Raw genomic sequence first — 15,596 nt, forward strand, 5'->3', positions numbered from 1 at the left:
TATTTCACCCACATGGCAGATAATCAAAAGGCATAATGAGAAAGAATAAGTAAATAACACAGGAAAGCAATCATCATTATTGTGGTGTGTCAGATGCAACTAGAACTCAGAAAGGCCCAGATAAAAGCCTAGCCCTAAAAGTCCTAAGACCTGGATTCTGGCTTTAGCACTTCTACCACTGACTGGGTCGGTAGCCTCGGGCACATCCCTTATTCTTGTGGTGCCTCAGACTCCTAATTATGAAAATGGAAGCAATAATTCCTGCTCATCTATCCCAAAGGGTTATTGAGAATAACAATATATTAAATACATTAAACAGCTTTTAGTTATAAAGAACAGAACAACTGTAAGTAAATTGATAGTGTGTCACTTTGTGAATGTGAGATCTCATTATCAGTGTTCAAAATGAACCCAAGGATAGAAGAACATTACGAAGATTAATGTTTCCTTTAGTCTCTGGTGAAGCAAGACAGTTTAATGAGATCTGAGGACCCCCTAAGTAAATAACACTGCATAGAGTGCAAAGGGCTTCCATGCCCTTACTTAACTGCTCTACCCCTCCTTTTCTTTCTCACTGGTAAGCTAGGTTAATAGTATCTTCTTTGTGTAGTAGTTGTGAGCATTAAATTCAATAATCCATGAACTTATGGTATTGATAAATGTTGGTAGCTGTTCCAAGGAAAATAAGAATAGGCTTTCTTCTTGGAAGCCTAGAGTCGTATTTAAAAGATGGAACCAGCCTGATAAGAAATCAACAGTGAACAATAAAGTGCTAAACTCTGTGGTCAAGCTATAATAGGAACTTAGAAAAGAACAAAGCATGGTTGACTGCGGTTGTAGAGGAAGTCTTCCTGTAATTCTGATGTTTCAGTTTCTATTTCCACATTATCCTTTAAAGTTGATTCATCAGCCTTAGAAATATAAACGTGGGATATTTTTATTGAGAACCTAATGTAGATAAATTACCAAGACCAGTGCCAAGGTTTTTGAAGGACCTCAGAAGTAAAATTGGACTAGTAGATATCACAGTCATTCCAGGGAGTTCTCTGGAGAACTCAGGAACTATGATTGATGCATTTCACTTGGATTATAGGAGAACTGGTAGAATCTGACTAATGGGAAGATCACTGAGTTTTTAAAGCTGTATTTTGTTTTTGCAACTGTAAGTATTAAACTCTAAACAAAAATTGAAAGTCATCCCAGCTATATCACACTCATTAAGGAAAAGATAGCATACTTTTTCTAAGGCAAAATCGTTCCTAATTAAACTGCTGGATGTATTTTAGGTAAATAAATACATAGACAGGGCAGGAGCATCAGAAATGATTTATTAGGGATTCTTAAATGTCTTTTGTAAGGTTTTACAATAAAGCTTCAGTCTTATCGATCACGAAAGCCTAATTAGACTTTATATTAATGTGCTTTGAATATATGGGAGTTTAGTGTGCCAGTGTAAATGATTAACATGCACTGAATTTTGTGTGTTTTTACATTCCAAAAAAAAACTTTTATTCTCTGAAAGTCTTTATTGAAACATTTGATCACAAACATGACTCCCAGTAAAAACTGTTGGGTTGATATAGTTACTATATGATCTCCATCATGCTTTTGCATTTACCAAAAAGCAAATAATTAATATCACTACCTTCCAGACATTGCCTTGTTTGGTTCGAATGTGCAGTAAGGAGAGGTTACTAGAGGAGAGAGTTGAAGGAGCTGAGACACTCGCCTATCTGATTGAACCAGATGTTGAGCTACAGAGAATTGCTAGCATTACTGATCACCTCATTGCCATGCTTGCTGATTATTTCAAGTATCCCAGCTCTGTGAGTGCCATCACTGATATTAAAAGGGTATGTTCTCTTTTCCTTTTCAGCAGCTCAAGAGAGGGATTTTTAAAAGGATTTTCTTACTGTTCACCACTTTTGAACCAATTGATAATTAACAGTTCAGAGCCCTTTTAAATAAAGAAATCTTTTAGTAACATAGATGATGTCACTTTGAGTTTTTGAATCCAGTTTGTTTCATGTTTATTGTCAGAAGTTTTTTAGTAAGGAGATAATCAGAAAATTGCATCCCAAATTCCCAGCTAACCCCAAAATAGTGGGGTCTCTAAGCTGGTTATTGACATTATATCAACATCATCTAATGCTATTGAAAGTCCCAGAATCAGCTTTGTCACTGTATTCTCATTCTTTAGGACAAGGGTAATCTTTTGTTCCAGGCGACTGAGTGGCTTTATTTTACTCTCCGCCACTGTCTTTTTCTTTTGCTACCTTTTCTTCTAATTTTTGCCATCTCTTCTTTCTTTTCTGCAGTTTCATACTGTGCTTTGGGCCTGCTAGTGACAGCTAAAGCACCATCTAACCTCTAGTTTGAGACCATCAAGGACCAAATTGTGCTAACTTTTTCTCAAACTATAAGTTCCTCAGAATAGGTAGATATTCTTTTTGGCTTTGTTTTTCTCAACGTGTTTGTCATATCCACTTCTCTAAGCATGAGAGATAAATATTCTGTTAGAGAAAGTTTATTTAAGGAGGTCATGGTAGAGAGAGCATTGCCTCCTAAATAGTAACCAGTACTGTTTCACAAATGTGACTGTATTTTTGATGCCACTGGTCCCAATGGTAAATTTTTTTAAACTATTCTCTTGACCTCTCCCATGCCCCTGAGTTCCAAAAAACTTCATCCGGTAGGCAACTGTTCATTTGGCATTTAACGCTGAAAATAAAACAAACTATTAAGGGTATAACTTTTCTCTGTCTCAGAAAGGGCCTAAAATTACTTCCATTGATATTTGTATTAATGTACACTGCCCTTTATGTATTAAAGTTACGTGCCTGCTCTTCCTTCAGTAGCATTGTTTTTCTAGTAGAAGTGATAGGTTATATTGAAGCAGCTGCCTTGTCTGTTTTCCCTCTGGCTGCTTGCTCACTGACACAGTAACTCAAAGTACAAAGACATATGAGCAAGTCCTAACTACAGCCTCATGAACACCCTTAGCTGACCATCACAGCAAGGCAAATAGAACACTCTGATGGACATGAGAGTGAGGAAACATAGTTACAAGAACGTCTAGCTTACACATGTGCAAAACATTTAACTAGTATATAGAAGATTATCCCTTTCCTTAGGGTTTTTCCATTTTATTTCCATCACAGTAAAACTGGAATAATAATAACTTTTTTTTAAATCTCCTAAACTTGAATATTAGTTTGTTTTGTCGTCTTTATTTTTGATGATGGATTATCCAGTGGTTTCTGACATACAAGTATAGGTACTAGACCCATAAGAGAGACTTTTTTACATGTTAATAAATGTGTGATTTTCATGGTATTTTAGTCCAAGTCAGTATTCTAATAAATGTTATGACTGGAAAGTAGTTAAGACATAAGAATAGATATTTTAGAACTTACACATCAAAATGAGTGTCGTATATTGGGAGGTTCCTCCCATAACCCATCAGTACCTGCTTTGATCAAAATATTTGGGAGCTACTCTTAAGAACTGCCTTCAGAACCACCCCAACTGAGTTTTAGTTTTTTACTGTGGAGTTTTTGTTGTTGTTGTTACTCTAAATGATGTTACCCAGTTGGATTTCCCCCTCTTCACACACCAGTGACAGTTAACTTAAAACTCTCTTAGTCGATGAAAATATGTTATTATTGTCAGGGTTTTCTTGCTAGTGTGCCATTCAGTTCTTTAGGAATGTTCAAAAGAGGGTCTCAGAATATTATGAACAACACCTACATCTTTGCATAAGGGTGAACCTTTCCAAGGCAACTCATTTGGAAAAAGTTGTAATCATTTGGATAAGTTATATCTCTTAGTTATAAAATTATTTACTTTACTGATATGCCTTATATATTTACTGGTTCATATTTAGTCACTGAAAGTGTCCTGAGAACACGCTTCTCTTTTATTTTTATGGTAGTTTGGTGATAAATCAGGTATATGGAAGAATGGATACCTGAGAAAGCCAGTTATGCATATGAAAAGATAGCATTAATTGTTTCATGCCAGTAAGTAATTTTAATAAATTTATCCCAAAAAAGCCCCCTGAACATAATTCTCAGATAGCTGTAATAGACAGGTAGCAATGATTACCATGGTCTGTTGTTTATTAAGCATTTTTACAAAGGTTTTCCTGCTTCTAAAAGCTTTTTAAATGCTGAAATTTGGTTAGCACTATTAATGTTTGGGAAAACCTTCTAAAGATACTGTTGCAGCAGCACTCAAGTTATCAGCTGTATTCCAGGTTAGAAAGACCTGAGTGTGCCATTTTTTTTGTTTTTTGTTTTAATTTAATTAATTAATTAATTAATTAGTTGCAGCATGTGGGATCTAGTGCCCTGACCAGGGATCGAACCCAGGCCCCCTGCATTGGGAGTGTGGAGTCTTAGCCACTGGACCACCAGGGAAGTCCCTGTGCCGTGTTTTTGAGAGCATTTCAAAGAGTTGGTGGGAAATTCCCTGGTGGTCCAGTGGTTAGGACTCTGCGCTTCCACTGCAGGGGACACGGGGTCGATCCCTGGTTGGGAAGCTAAGATCTTGTGTGCCACGTGGCACAGCCAAAACAAAAAAAGAGCTGGTGCAAGCAAGCAACAGTGCCACTAAAGCTGCCATCTAGCAACACTGAATTTTTAAGGCTCAAAGGCTCACAAAGGTTTTTCATATACCAGTGTCACATTTTAGACAGAAGCAGACTGCAAGAATTCCAGGTCATGTTGACACAGACACAGCAAGGTCTCAGTCATATGTGAGCAGAAACCCAAAATAACCAGCACTGATAACGTTAATAGTTGTTAAAACATATTTTTCCTTCAACTCTACTTTATTAGTTTTATTGAAAATTTAATTTGTGGACTGGGTTGGAACATATCTTTTTTTCCCTCCCATAGCTTGATCATGACTTAAAGCATGCTCACGAACTTCGCCAGGCTGCATTCAAGCTCTATGCCTCTCTCGGAGCAAATGATGAAGACATCCGGAAGAAGGTGAGTCTGGGAGAGGGGCGTCCCCCAGTCCTGACAGCCAGCAGGCAGGGAGTGACGTCAACCTGAAAGTCGTGGTGAAGAGCACTAACAGTGACTGTTTGAATATAATAAAACAGAGTGACTAAAGGCATAAATGAAGAATGAATGGGACCCGGATTTGGGGGGTTGTTTGTTTGTTTTTAGAACATAGAGTGGCATGGCCGTGCTGGAATGACAAATAACTGGCGTGCTTTTTTGTGTCATTAATATGGATTATTGTGTTGCCCATTTTTGCATGTGTTCTGATAAAAATCAATTCTAGCACTGTGAAGCTTCAGACACCTTGAAAGACCTAACACTAGAATTGTAAATGTTATTTATGGAAATACTTTCCAATGCCATTGAGAAATTCAAATCTTTATTGTATATTGTTCTTTGATATGTGGCTTAGTTATGTTTTGATTTTTTTTTGCTACTGTGCAAGTTCGATGTGAATAAAATCTTTGTGGAATAATGATTTTATGTTTAGTGAGTGGTCATCTGAATTTTCCAGCTCCCAAAAAATGTGTCACTGCTATAGCACCTTATGTTATTACAGCTTAGTCCAACACTGAGCTCATGTTCTTTATGAGAATAGTTCTAAGCAGGGAGTAAAGTATTGTAGTAAGCTCTGATCTGGCTCCCTCCACAAACCAAAAGCCTGGAGCTTACTACTCAAAAAAAACCATGTATAATCTAATAAATTATAAACAAGGCTTTTAGGAGCATCGTAAATTAATTCATATGTTCTGTCTTGATGAGCCATAGCAGAGAGAGCAAATTGTGCATTATTTACTGAATGTGGCAGTTTACTAAATCTCCCCATCTTGCATTGGTATTTTAAGGAGCCCTGTGAGAGAAATCACAAAGTATTGGGGCTTTAACATGATTTAGAGAAGTACTTTGGGCTTGTAGAAAGACAAGTATGGAATTAACTGTAGGTTTATTGAAATAACTTGTACCATTCTTGGAGAAAATTGAAATTAATAGCAGTAAGATCTGTAAGATTAGATATGTAAGTAGCTTTGCTTTAAAATCAGTTCAGAAAACACAACTAAGCTGAATGTTTTCCATGTACCTCAATTTAGTTCAGTTAACAAGATGTTTTTGACTTGAAGTGTTCTAGTAAATCTCTATGAAAATCCTTTTTGACACCTCTAAGCTTTCATTTGTAAACTGTTACTTCAAGGCAAACATACTAGTGATATGATTTTACCTATGTCTAATCATGATTTATGAATGTTGTTGTTCATATATTTCATTCAGTTTAGGTACCTGGTATACTGCAAGGGAAGAGGCTTTTATGGCAATTCATATAGATAAAATATTTTTTAAAAATTGACATGGACTGTATAACTTAAACCATCCCAAAACAAATCATTATGTATTTATTAGGGCCCAGTGGAAAGAGGAGAGGTATTTTACCCAGTCTTTTAGCTGAAGAAGGCCATGCCATGGACTGAAAGGGAGATAGATAGATGGACCATAATGGGGGGAAATAGGATGTCCATTTGTACTTCTTTGTACTTTTTTGTTAATAAACTATTGTTTTGGAATTAATGACTTTAATTTGTGATATCGTGTTCTAGAAATACAACGTAACAGTCTGATGATCAGTAGTTTATTAAAACTTGTATTTATAATGTGTATAATTTCCTGGTAAGGCTAATCCTGATAATTTCTGTAGAAAGATAACAAATAAAGAATAAGTTATAATTATTATAGTTTTTTGTGTGTGCTGAAGAAAAGATACTATAGTATGCCTGTGTAATGGGGATTATATAGAGTTTTTAGGAACATTTAATTTCTGGGAAATCAAGTGAATAATTTATAGTTCATAGCAACTACTGAAGAGAGAAATTGTAAATTGGAAAATATAAAGTAATTTTGTGATAAAATCTGCATGAAAACGGTTCTTAGGAGTGGAGAATTTTTATTTTCAGTGTATAAAAATGATAAATGTTAACTCTTCCTTTGAATGCGTTTATTTCTATTCTATTTTTGTTGAAATAATTATTTGGATAGATTTTTATTTACTTTCTCCATGAAATATTTATTTACCTTTTACACTTCTGCCTTAACTTTGATTGTATTTCTTTTTTTGGTGTAGATTCTTGAAGTACAATGTTTATTATTGTTTTATTTTTTAATGCAATTTTTATACTTGCCAAGATGGAATTTCAGTTTACTGAGTTGATGAGTGGACAATCTCTGAAAGAAATTTCAAAGCCTGTAGACCTATTTCCACCCCCATCCCTCACCCCACCCCCCAGCCAAACAGAAGGCTTATTTATTCCAGGATAAAAGTATGAAATGTTCAGTTGGTCTGCCCTTTAAATTGAAAATGGTAATGTAATTCAATAAATATAGGAAGTAACATATATCTCATTGCCCTATTATGACCAGTTAAGGGAATGAGGCAGAAGGAATAGAAAACTAGAGCAAAGAGATAGAGACAGTGAGAGGTATACACAGCAGTACAGGAGAAAGATACAAGCCTCCTCTCTTCATGGAATTATGGCTCTATCTTATTGCTTGTAAAGACTTCAAAAGGCCTGCTGTGATTTCATTTCTTAATAGCTTCTCTCTGGGCCACACAAAATTAAGCTGAAGACTGAATATGACCTGTAGGTCAGAGATTTACCACTCCTGCTTTGAAGCAGTTTTAGTGTGTTCCCATTAAAAGAAACCAACTGTATAACAAACAGTCCCTGGAACCTAATAAGCACTCAATAAATATTGTTAAGTGGATACAGAGAGATAAATATAGAAATGAAAATGCGGAAATCATAGAGTGATATTTCCTTTAATACACCTGGATCTTTCTGTATCCTTCTGTGCAGAGCAAAGTTGGTCTCCTAATTCCTAGCTTGGCATCCTTTATCACTCTGTGGCATAGGTACAAATTTCCTGATTTCCTGTGGTGTCCTGTCAGTGAAAGGGTGGAAAGAGTCCTGCAGTGAAAGTGGAGAACATTACTATTGGCTGTGACATGAAAAGGGAGAAGAAGCCCAAGAAAAGATGAAGGACCACTCACCTTGACAACAGATGTGGCCTGGCCATATTAAACTTAGAATAATTCAAGGATTTTGGTTAGGGAAAGCAAGGGCAGAGCAGGAGTTAAGAGCTTGGTGAAAGAAGGGTCCAGAGCACATTAGCAGTAACTGCACTGACAGAAATGCCAGGTAAAAATTAGCTGTAATCTCTGCCGCAGGGAAAGTCTATAGTTTCTAATGGTAGTCTTTACCACATAGTAATGCTGACTGAGAAGCATGAGTTCAGTTAATGGGACAGTAACAAAGGAGTTAAGACAACTAACAAATTATTTTAAGTACTGGCATCTCAATCAAAACCCCAGTCAGTTGGCTAAGTCATGCAGAGGCAGCAGTGGCAAATTACAGCAGGCCTATAATTGTGAGGCCCATTGTTTTATAACAAAGAATTGCTTTTTTGAAGACCATCGCTTGATTGGTACCTGTTGATCATCAATTAGGTTGGAAATTTAAAAGGATGGTCTCTCTTTTACTTTCTTCAAGGAGCTTGCAGAATTTATCAGAAATAGCTAGGAAGTGTAAATTGAGGAAAATTAGAAATTTTAAATATAAATTAAAATTCAAGGAAATTAATAAACTTAACAGGATGTTATTTTTATTTTTGATAAAAATAAAACATATTACAAATGTAAATGTAGTACTTATTGTAGCCTTTGCTCCTTTGAGATATCTGACTAATGGAGCTTTTCAGAAAGCTTTGCTCTTTGATTTTGAGTACTTACATTTTAGCTGGAGATCCCTTTTGAGGAACTAGAATGTAAGCTCCATGAGGGCAGGGATTTTTTTGTATTTTGTTCCTCACTGTATTCCCAGCACCTACAATACTATGGGGTGCATAGTTGGCACTTACCAATATTTGAAGAATGAATGGATGAATGGACAAATGCATATTTGAACTATTGCAAAATTGCATTGTTAAGCACTATTAATTGTGTTATATATGGGCCTCTCTGCATTAAGAACTTTCATAACTTTGCTAGCAATTTTACGGGTATGTGAAGAGAGGAGATTTAAAATAGAGGAAACCTACATCTGATCACATAGGCAAGGAGTTTCACTATACTTAGCATAGAGAAAATGTAGGAAATTCCCATTTTCAAGAGGCATACAATACCAAGGGCGTGTCTTCTACTTCTTTGATGTAAGTCAAAGAGAATATGTTTTATGGTATGGTACTTGTTTAATTTTGAAATAATTTTTACCATTATTTCTTAGTTTTTTTCCTTTTCAAATGTATGATTTTTAAAAATTTATAGCATTCACAAGTGTGAATCTGGACCAGTTTTTTTCCTCTAGGGATAAAAGTATGATTTGGTTTATAGAAATTAGGCCGACTGTCAGGAATCAACCTATTCTATAAAGTGATATACACCTGCATAAAATATTCTCAATTAATGAATGCCAGAGTTTTATGAAAATCATAATTAGTGAAGGTCAGTAATTTAATTCAATTCTACGTAGATTGATTGAACTGCCTACATTATATAAACAATGTCAGGTCGGTGGAGTGAGGGGGAAAACAGTAAGGTGAGATAAAGAGGAATAAAGACACAGCCTTAATACTCAGCATTTATAATAAAACCTCAGTAAGTCAGAGGAAAGTAAGGAATGGCCAGTAAGAATTTGCTAGGGGCTCAAAGAATTATTTGGAACCAATTAAAATGGACATGGTGATATCAATGGAGCAGTCCTTGAATCAATTTGGAAATTAATAATTTAATATTTTAATGTTTTCTAAATGCCTTTTCCTTTATATCTTCAAGAATTGATAACATAAAATCTTAAAAGTTTTACTCCTTGGCGGGGGCGGGGGATGCCTGTGGAACAGTCACAGTGGTTTGTACATGACGTGTGTGAAGAAGGTAGCAAAGCGTGAGATGTTTTTTTCTTTTTAAACTGAACAATTGTTTTTTCCTGGACAATTTTTTTGAGAAGTACAGGGAGAAAAAAATAAGAAAAGAAAAGGAAAACAAAGAAGAATGAGAATTTTTCTGCTCTCTTTTTCCTAGCAAAGGAAATTGTATCTACAGGGACATTGTGAGGATGAGCTCTAATGTATTTAAAATGTTTAGCATGGTGCCTGTAGGTGCTCAGTAAATCGAAGCATTTATTAGACTATCTTAAATAACTTCATTGGAAGATTAAAAATAAATATATATTTTTAAGTATTGGGAGGAAAGCTGAACAGTGTTGGGGCATAAATAAAGACGGTTTACAGTGAAAACAGTGATTTTATGCTATAAATTTCCAAGACTACTAGTTATTCCTTCTAGTAGAAAGAATATTTATACTTCAGAAGCATGAGCTCTTTTTTTTAGTTTATCTCTTATTAAAATGACAAGATGTCTTCTTACTCTTATAATTATATTTTTAAATATATTTAAAATACTTGTTTTCAAAACTCTTTGTTGCTGTAGCATACCCTCTGAAGCACCAAATATAATATTGCTTTTCTTGGAGTTAAATAGAATATACAATATAAATCAATAATTTGTTAGTATCATAAGTAGTAGATGTCTTGAGAAAAGTAAGGAGGCCAAATTCTGTCTAATGTTGTTTAAGTATTACTTATTACTGTCTGTGGTTGCCATAGATGTCATTTCTCCAAAGGGTCATAATTCATATGAAACCATATCTCAAATACATGTGTTCAAATTTTGAACAAATGTAAATCTGTGTTTTAGAAGTTACACGATTTTAAAGTATATTTGTAAATTTAGGTCAGTTTTTCTTAATATCTTTCCGCTATCTCAAAAACTTGATAAGCACTTCACTTTGAACATTTTAATCATTTGTTATAGCTTGATTTTTATTACTAGTTGGTCTTCTCTGTAACAGTATAATTGTACCCTGAATTTATAGTTTAAAACATTTTGTGAAGTTCAGTAATTCTAAATGATCATTTAAAAGGTACACTGTCAAAATTCTGTATTTGTCTCTGCCGTGAAATCAGGCAGATGCAAAAAATTCTTTCTGAGCCTTAGTCTACATGTTGAAACAAATGCCTTGAACATTTTGAAGGTTTTCAACGGTACCACAGAAGTAGCACCCTTCAGGACTTGGTTCTGCTACTGAATAACAACAAATTCATTCAGAATTCAGAATTCCTTGACTTAATCTGTGGTTAAACTGTTAGTTATCGTCTGAAAGCTAATCTACCAAAGAATTTTAAATGAACTCTGCAACATTGATTCATGATGGTAAGTATTTTTAAAGAGTTCACCATGACAGGACCAGGTTTTGCCACTTGCCCACAGTATTGAGACCCTTGGCCTTCAGCATACTGAAAGAAGCAAACCTGGGAGTGATAATGCTATATACAGAATAGAGGTATTTATAAAATCAAGTAATGAACTTATATTTCAGAGTTTCATTAAATGGAGACATAAAATTGAGTGTTTTACTGTTATTTGTGGTATTGTAGTTGCATAAATCATTGAATTATACTTCTTGTTCTTTTTTTAAAATAGGAAGTACAGATTGATTGTTTCATTAGTTATTTACAATCTAAGACAGGTGATTATAAACCAAGAAATGAGCTAAAATATGGTCTATATTAGATCTATAGAACTAAAATTAGTGACTTAGTTGGATTTTCAAGAATTTTCTGTCTGGAAATGAATGAAATGTTTGGGATGATAAAATTTGTGGAGTTGTGGACCTTGAGAAGATTGAGTTTGTGATGAAGAACCAGAACGAGTGCTACACTCTTTCCTGTGATTAAAATGCTAGCACAGGATTCAGCAAACTATATCCTGTGGGTACTTATTACCTATGTAATTATCCTGTAGCGTGTGAGCTAAAAATGGATTTTGCATTTTTAAATGGTTGGAGGAAGAAAACCGAAAGAAGAAGAATATTTCCTGACATATGAAAAGTAAATTAAATTCAAATTTGTGTCCATAAAGTTTTTCTCTCTTTATCTTTTTTCAGCTTTATTGAGGTATAATTGACAAAATGTCTATCAAGTTTTATTGGAATATAGCCATGTTGATTTGTTTATGTGTTGCCTGTGTCTGTTTTGCACTACAGTGGCAGGTTGAGATGTTGGCTGCACAATCACAAGGCCCACAAAGCCTAAAATATTTACCATCTGGCCCTTTGCAGAAAAACTTTGCCCACCCTGTGCGAAAACTGCATAGCTTAAACAGAAACGACCATAAACCAGTTTGATGAAAAACTGCATTTCCCATTTGCCTCTTTGTACTGAACTATAGAAAGAAATGGGACCCTACTAAAGCCCAGGATCGGGGGTGGGGCGCGCAGATGAGTTGTCTGACTTCCTGAAAGAGAGGCATTATCAAGTGTTGACAGTGTAACACTGTCACTGGATTCTTTCCTATATGCCGATTCCCTTGTTTGAATGATTTTGGCATGTGACAGAACCCAGACAAACTGGGTAATAACTATGGCTTTTGGTTATGGTAGGAAACCTTAGATTCTGTGTATTGATTAGCAGAGTTGCCAGAATAAGATTTTTCACCATGCCAGTGAGAAAAATTAAGATCCAGTTCCCTTATTAAGCAAATATCCATTCAGCCTTTGCTATATACAAAGCCTTGTGTTAGGTGGTATGGGGGCATGTAAAAGGCATGTAATTTAGGTATTTACATCAAGAGATAATCTGTTTGGGAAACCAAATTTAACAGAACTACCATTTATTGAGCACTTACTGTGTGCTGGGCACTGTGCTGATAATCAGCGTTAGCACATTATCTCCCTTAAACCTTACACAACCTTGTAAGATAGCTGTTGCAGATCAGGAAACAAGTGATTTGACCAAGACCACCCAGCTAATAAGTGATAGCCCCTGCATCGTATCCCAGTCTCTCTGACTCCAAAGCCTATGCTGTTAACCACTTCATTACTTTACTCATGTAGAATTAAATGCCATTACTAGAACCAAATTATGATATGAAATGGCAAGAAGTGTCACTGGAGAATGTGTGATAGTCTGAAGTAGTGCTATGAATTCAGAAAACTTAATAGTTTGTATTAAGTGTTTGCAAAGCATCAGATTCAGAAAATGTGTCTTTTCTCTCACACAGTTTTTGGTACAAAGTGGATAATGAGATGCTTTAATCATGTCCATTTATTCATCTGGCATTTATGATACACCTCCTCCTTTGTGCCCAGGAATGAAGCAGAAAACTAGTGTGTACTTGTGGGAGCTTACAATTTAAAGCAACTAAGGAATGAGACACTAAATTGCTGTGTAGTAATTCCAGGGCCTTGGGTGTGTATAAAAAGTCTCATCTGCATTGAAAGCCAGTTTTGCCGTGATCCACCCAAATATGATTAAAATAAGGCTGTAATTGAAGTCCATTTATATACTATAAAGAAGTTTACTTAAAAGCATTCTCACCTTTTCCTTCCAAGGTATTAAGGAATGAAAGATCTCCGTATCTGTCTTCCTTCTGCATAATTGGAAATGTTTTTCTAAGGCCACTATCTTGACATGATTACACTGTAAATTAATGTTCTGGAAAGGAAGCATCCAGAGTTAATGATGTCATTTCAGAATTTTATTTTGTACACAGCTTCCTTATGGAGTAGATTTAAACTTGAGGCAGCATTTTGAAATCTTCTTTTAGTAGTTATCTCTTATCAAGCTGTAATGTTCATAACTGGAATGTAAGCTCCATAAAAGCAGTACTTGGTAGATACTATGCTTGTATTTATTGAGTAAATTGTGTATGTCTGGACATTAGAATTCAGCCAGCCAACCTGTAGGATAATTAAGACTACAGGTCTTACACAAAGCTGTGGCGTGCACAGCTTTGTGTAGAGTAGGGGCTGAGCGGGGCCGTCGTGTTGCACAGTTCTTAGGGCAGTGCATCATTCAGATCCCTGGCAAACAGTAAGAGATGGAAGGGAAGTTTCTAGTTCTGTTGTTTGAATAGTCACTTATAATGGTTTTATTTATGTGCTAAAATAAAAGTGTAAATCAGCAGCTGTTTAGGTTCCATTCTGCCATAAAGCTAATGGTTGAACTTTAAAAATTGAACTCTTATGTGTAGAGAAATATTTTTTTGATAGAGGAAGTGTTGATTTATTTTTAGACATTATAAGTATTTCTCACACACTGTGTTTATATTTTTGGTTTTAGGAGAAGGACAGGTTGGGCCAAGAGAGTTCTCCCACTTTTCCCTAAAGTGTAGAAAAGTTTAGAACTTTGAGTTTTTCTTCTAAGCATTTAACATAAATGAAGTTTCCCAGCTATTAAGAAGGTAAAAAAGGTCCTGAGGTAGAAATTACAAAATACCACTTAAAGAGGCTTAAAAGCAAGAATGAAATATAGAAGCTTAAAAACAGGCCCACCCTAAGAACCCCCTCCCCTTTGTCCTCCACTCCTAAAGTGAGGTGATACTGCTCCGAGGCTTAGACCTGCAGGAGAGCTTAGGTGTTAATTTAGTTCAGTGCCTTCAAGAGAAAGGACCAAAAGGAGACCCTGCAGATCAACTCTTACGATGTTTTGTTTTTCAATTTCTCTGGCTAAGATGTTACAGAAAAATCCAAACGAAGTTTTGGGCCAACCCAGTATTTCTCCCAACCCCCTGTCTCCCAAGATTGTGGAGTTAGAGAAGTCTGGTATGAATGTGGGTATAAAGAGCTATAAAAGACTGAGAGAAGGGAAGAAATGCTTTGTAAAATGTTTACTGAGACTCTAGAATATAATGTTTTGATCAGTGATCTGTCCTAAGAGAAGCTGTGATCTTCTAGGAAAAAAAAAAAAAAAAGAGCCTCTGGTAAAAACTACCCTCTATTTTTTAAATATTTGCTAGAGGAAAATGTCAGAAAATCTTAAATTGGAGCAGTGGCAAAGATACGACATAGGATAGGCTGTGGTTGGGAAAACCTGCAGTTCTCATCCAGAGCAGATGGGGCTTGTGGCCTGAGAACAGTAGAATATTAGTTCTATTTAGCTGGTATCGCTGAAGCTAGATCCTGATTTTAGAATGGAGATCAGATTATAAGGGAATTGAATTTAAAAGTCAGTGGAACTCACTCTGGTGGTTTCTTCACAGTGTTTTCTTAACTTTTCTTCATTGACTTGCATCCTCTCTGACCTTTGGCGTTTATACTCCAACCCAAGCTGAATGGTTGATTTGTCATTTTTCTCTCTTGTAAGTCCTGTGAGTTGTACCTTTTCTTTTTCCCTTGTCAGTCCAGTTTATTAATGGTGACCTCTCTTGCCTTTTACAATATATGCTGATCTTTTTTGGCCTAGGATGTCAGTATATAATATGTAGTTCGCACAGCACTGCTGACTTTTTAAGTTCTCTTCTTTCTTCATTTTCAAATTCAGCCCTCAACTTAGTTACTAAGGCTAAGCAAAAATCTTATCCTTAAGCGCAGTGAGTAGAAAGGACCTCACACTGGAAGTAAGAAAACCGGGTGGAGCCCCAGCTCTGCCTCAGATTTGCCTAGAGAACCTGGACCAGTGACTTAATCTTTCTGAATTTCAAAGACCTCATTGTCAACTAAAGAAGTTGGATGAGTTTATTTCTAAGACCTCTGTAGATTT

General features: G+C 35.6%; 1 protein-coding gene across 3 annotated transcripts in view; it reads left to right on the forward strand.

Annotated features, from left to right (window-relative positions):
- ARMC8 (armadillo repeat containing 8) overlaps window positions 1–15,596 on the forward strand; it is a 102,099-nt gene that overhangs the window by 52,339 nt on the left and 34,164 nt on the right. For 2 of the 3 annotated variants that reach the window (XM_007170337.3, XM_057545325.1), the window contains 2 exons: window positions 1,653–1,853; window positions 4,902–4,997. In XM_007170337.3, the coding sequence (XP_007170399.2) occupies window positions 1,653–1,853; window positions 4,902–4,997 (297 nt within the window). The remainder of the gene's footprint in view (window positions 1–1,652; window positions 1,854–4,901; window positions 4,998–15,596) is intronic. The other variant, XM_007170338.3, reaches the window with a different exon arrangement.

This window comes from Balaenoptera acutorostrata, chromosome 4, assembly GCF_949987535.1.
Source record: "Balaenoptera acutorostrata chromosome 4, mBalAcu1.1, whole genome shotgun sequence".
Classification (NCBI taxonomy): Eukaryota; Metazoa; Chordata; class Mammalia; order Artiodactyla; family Balaenopteridae; genus Balaenoptera; species Balaenoptera acutorostrata.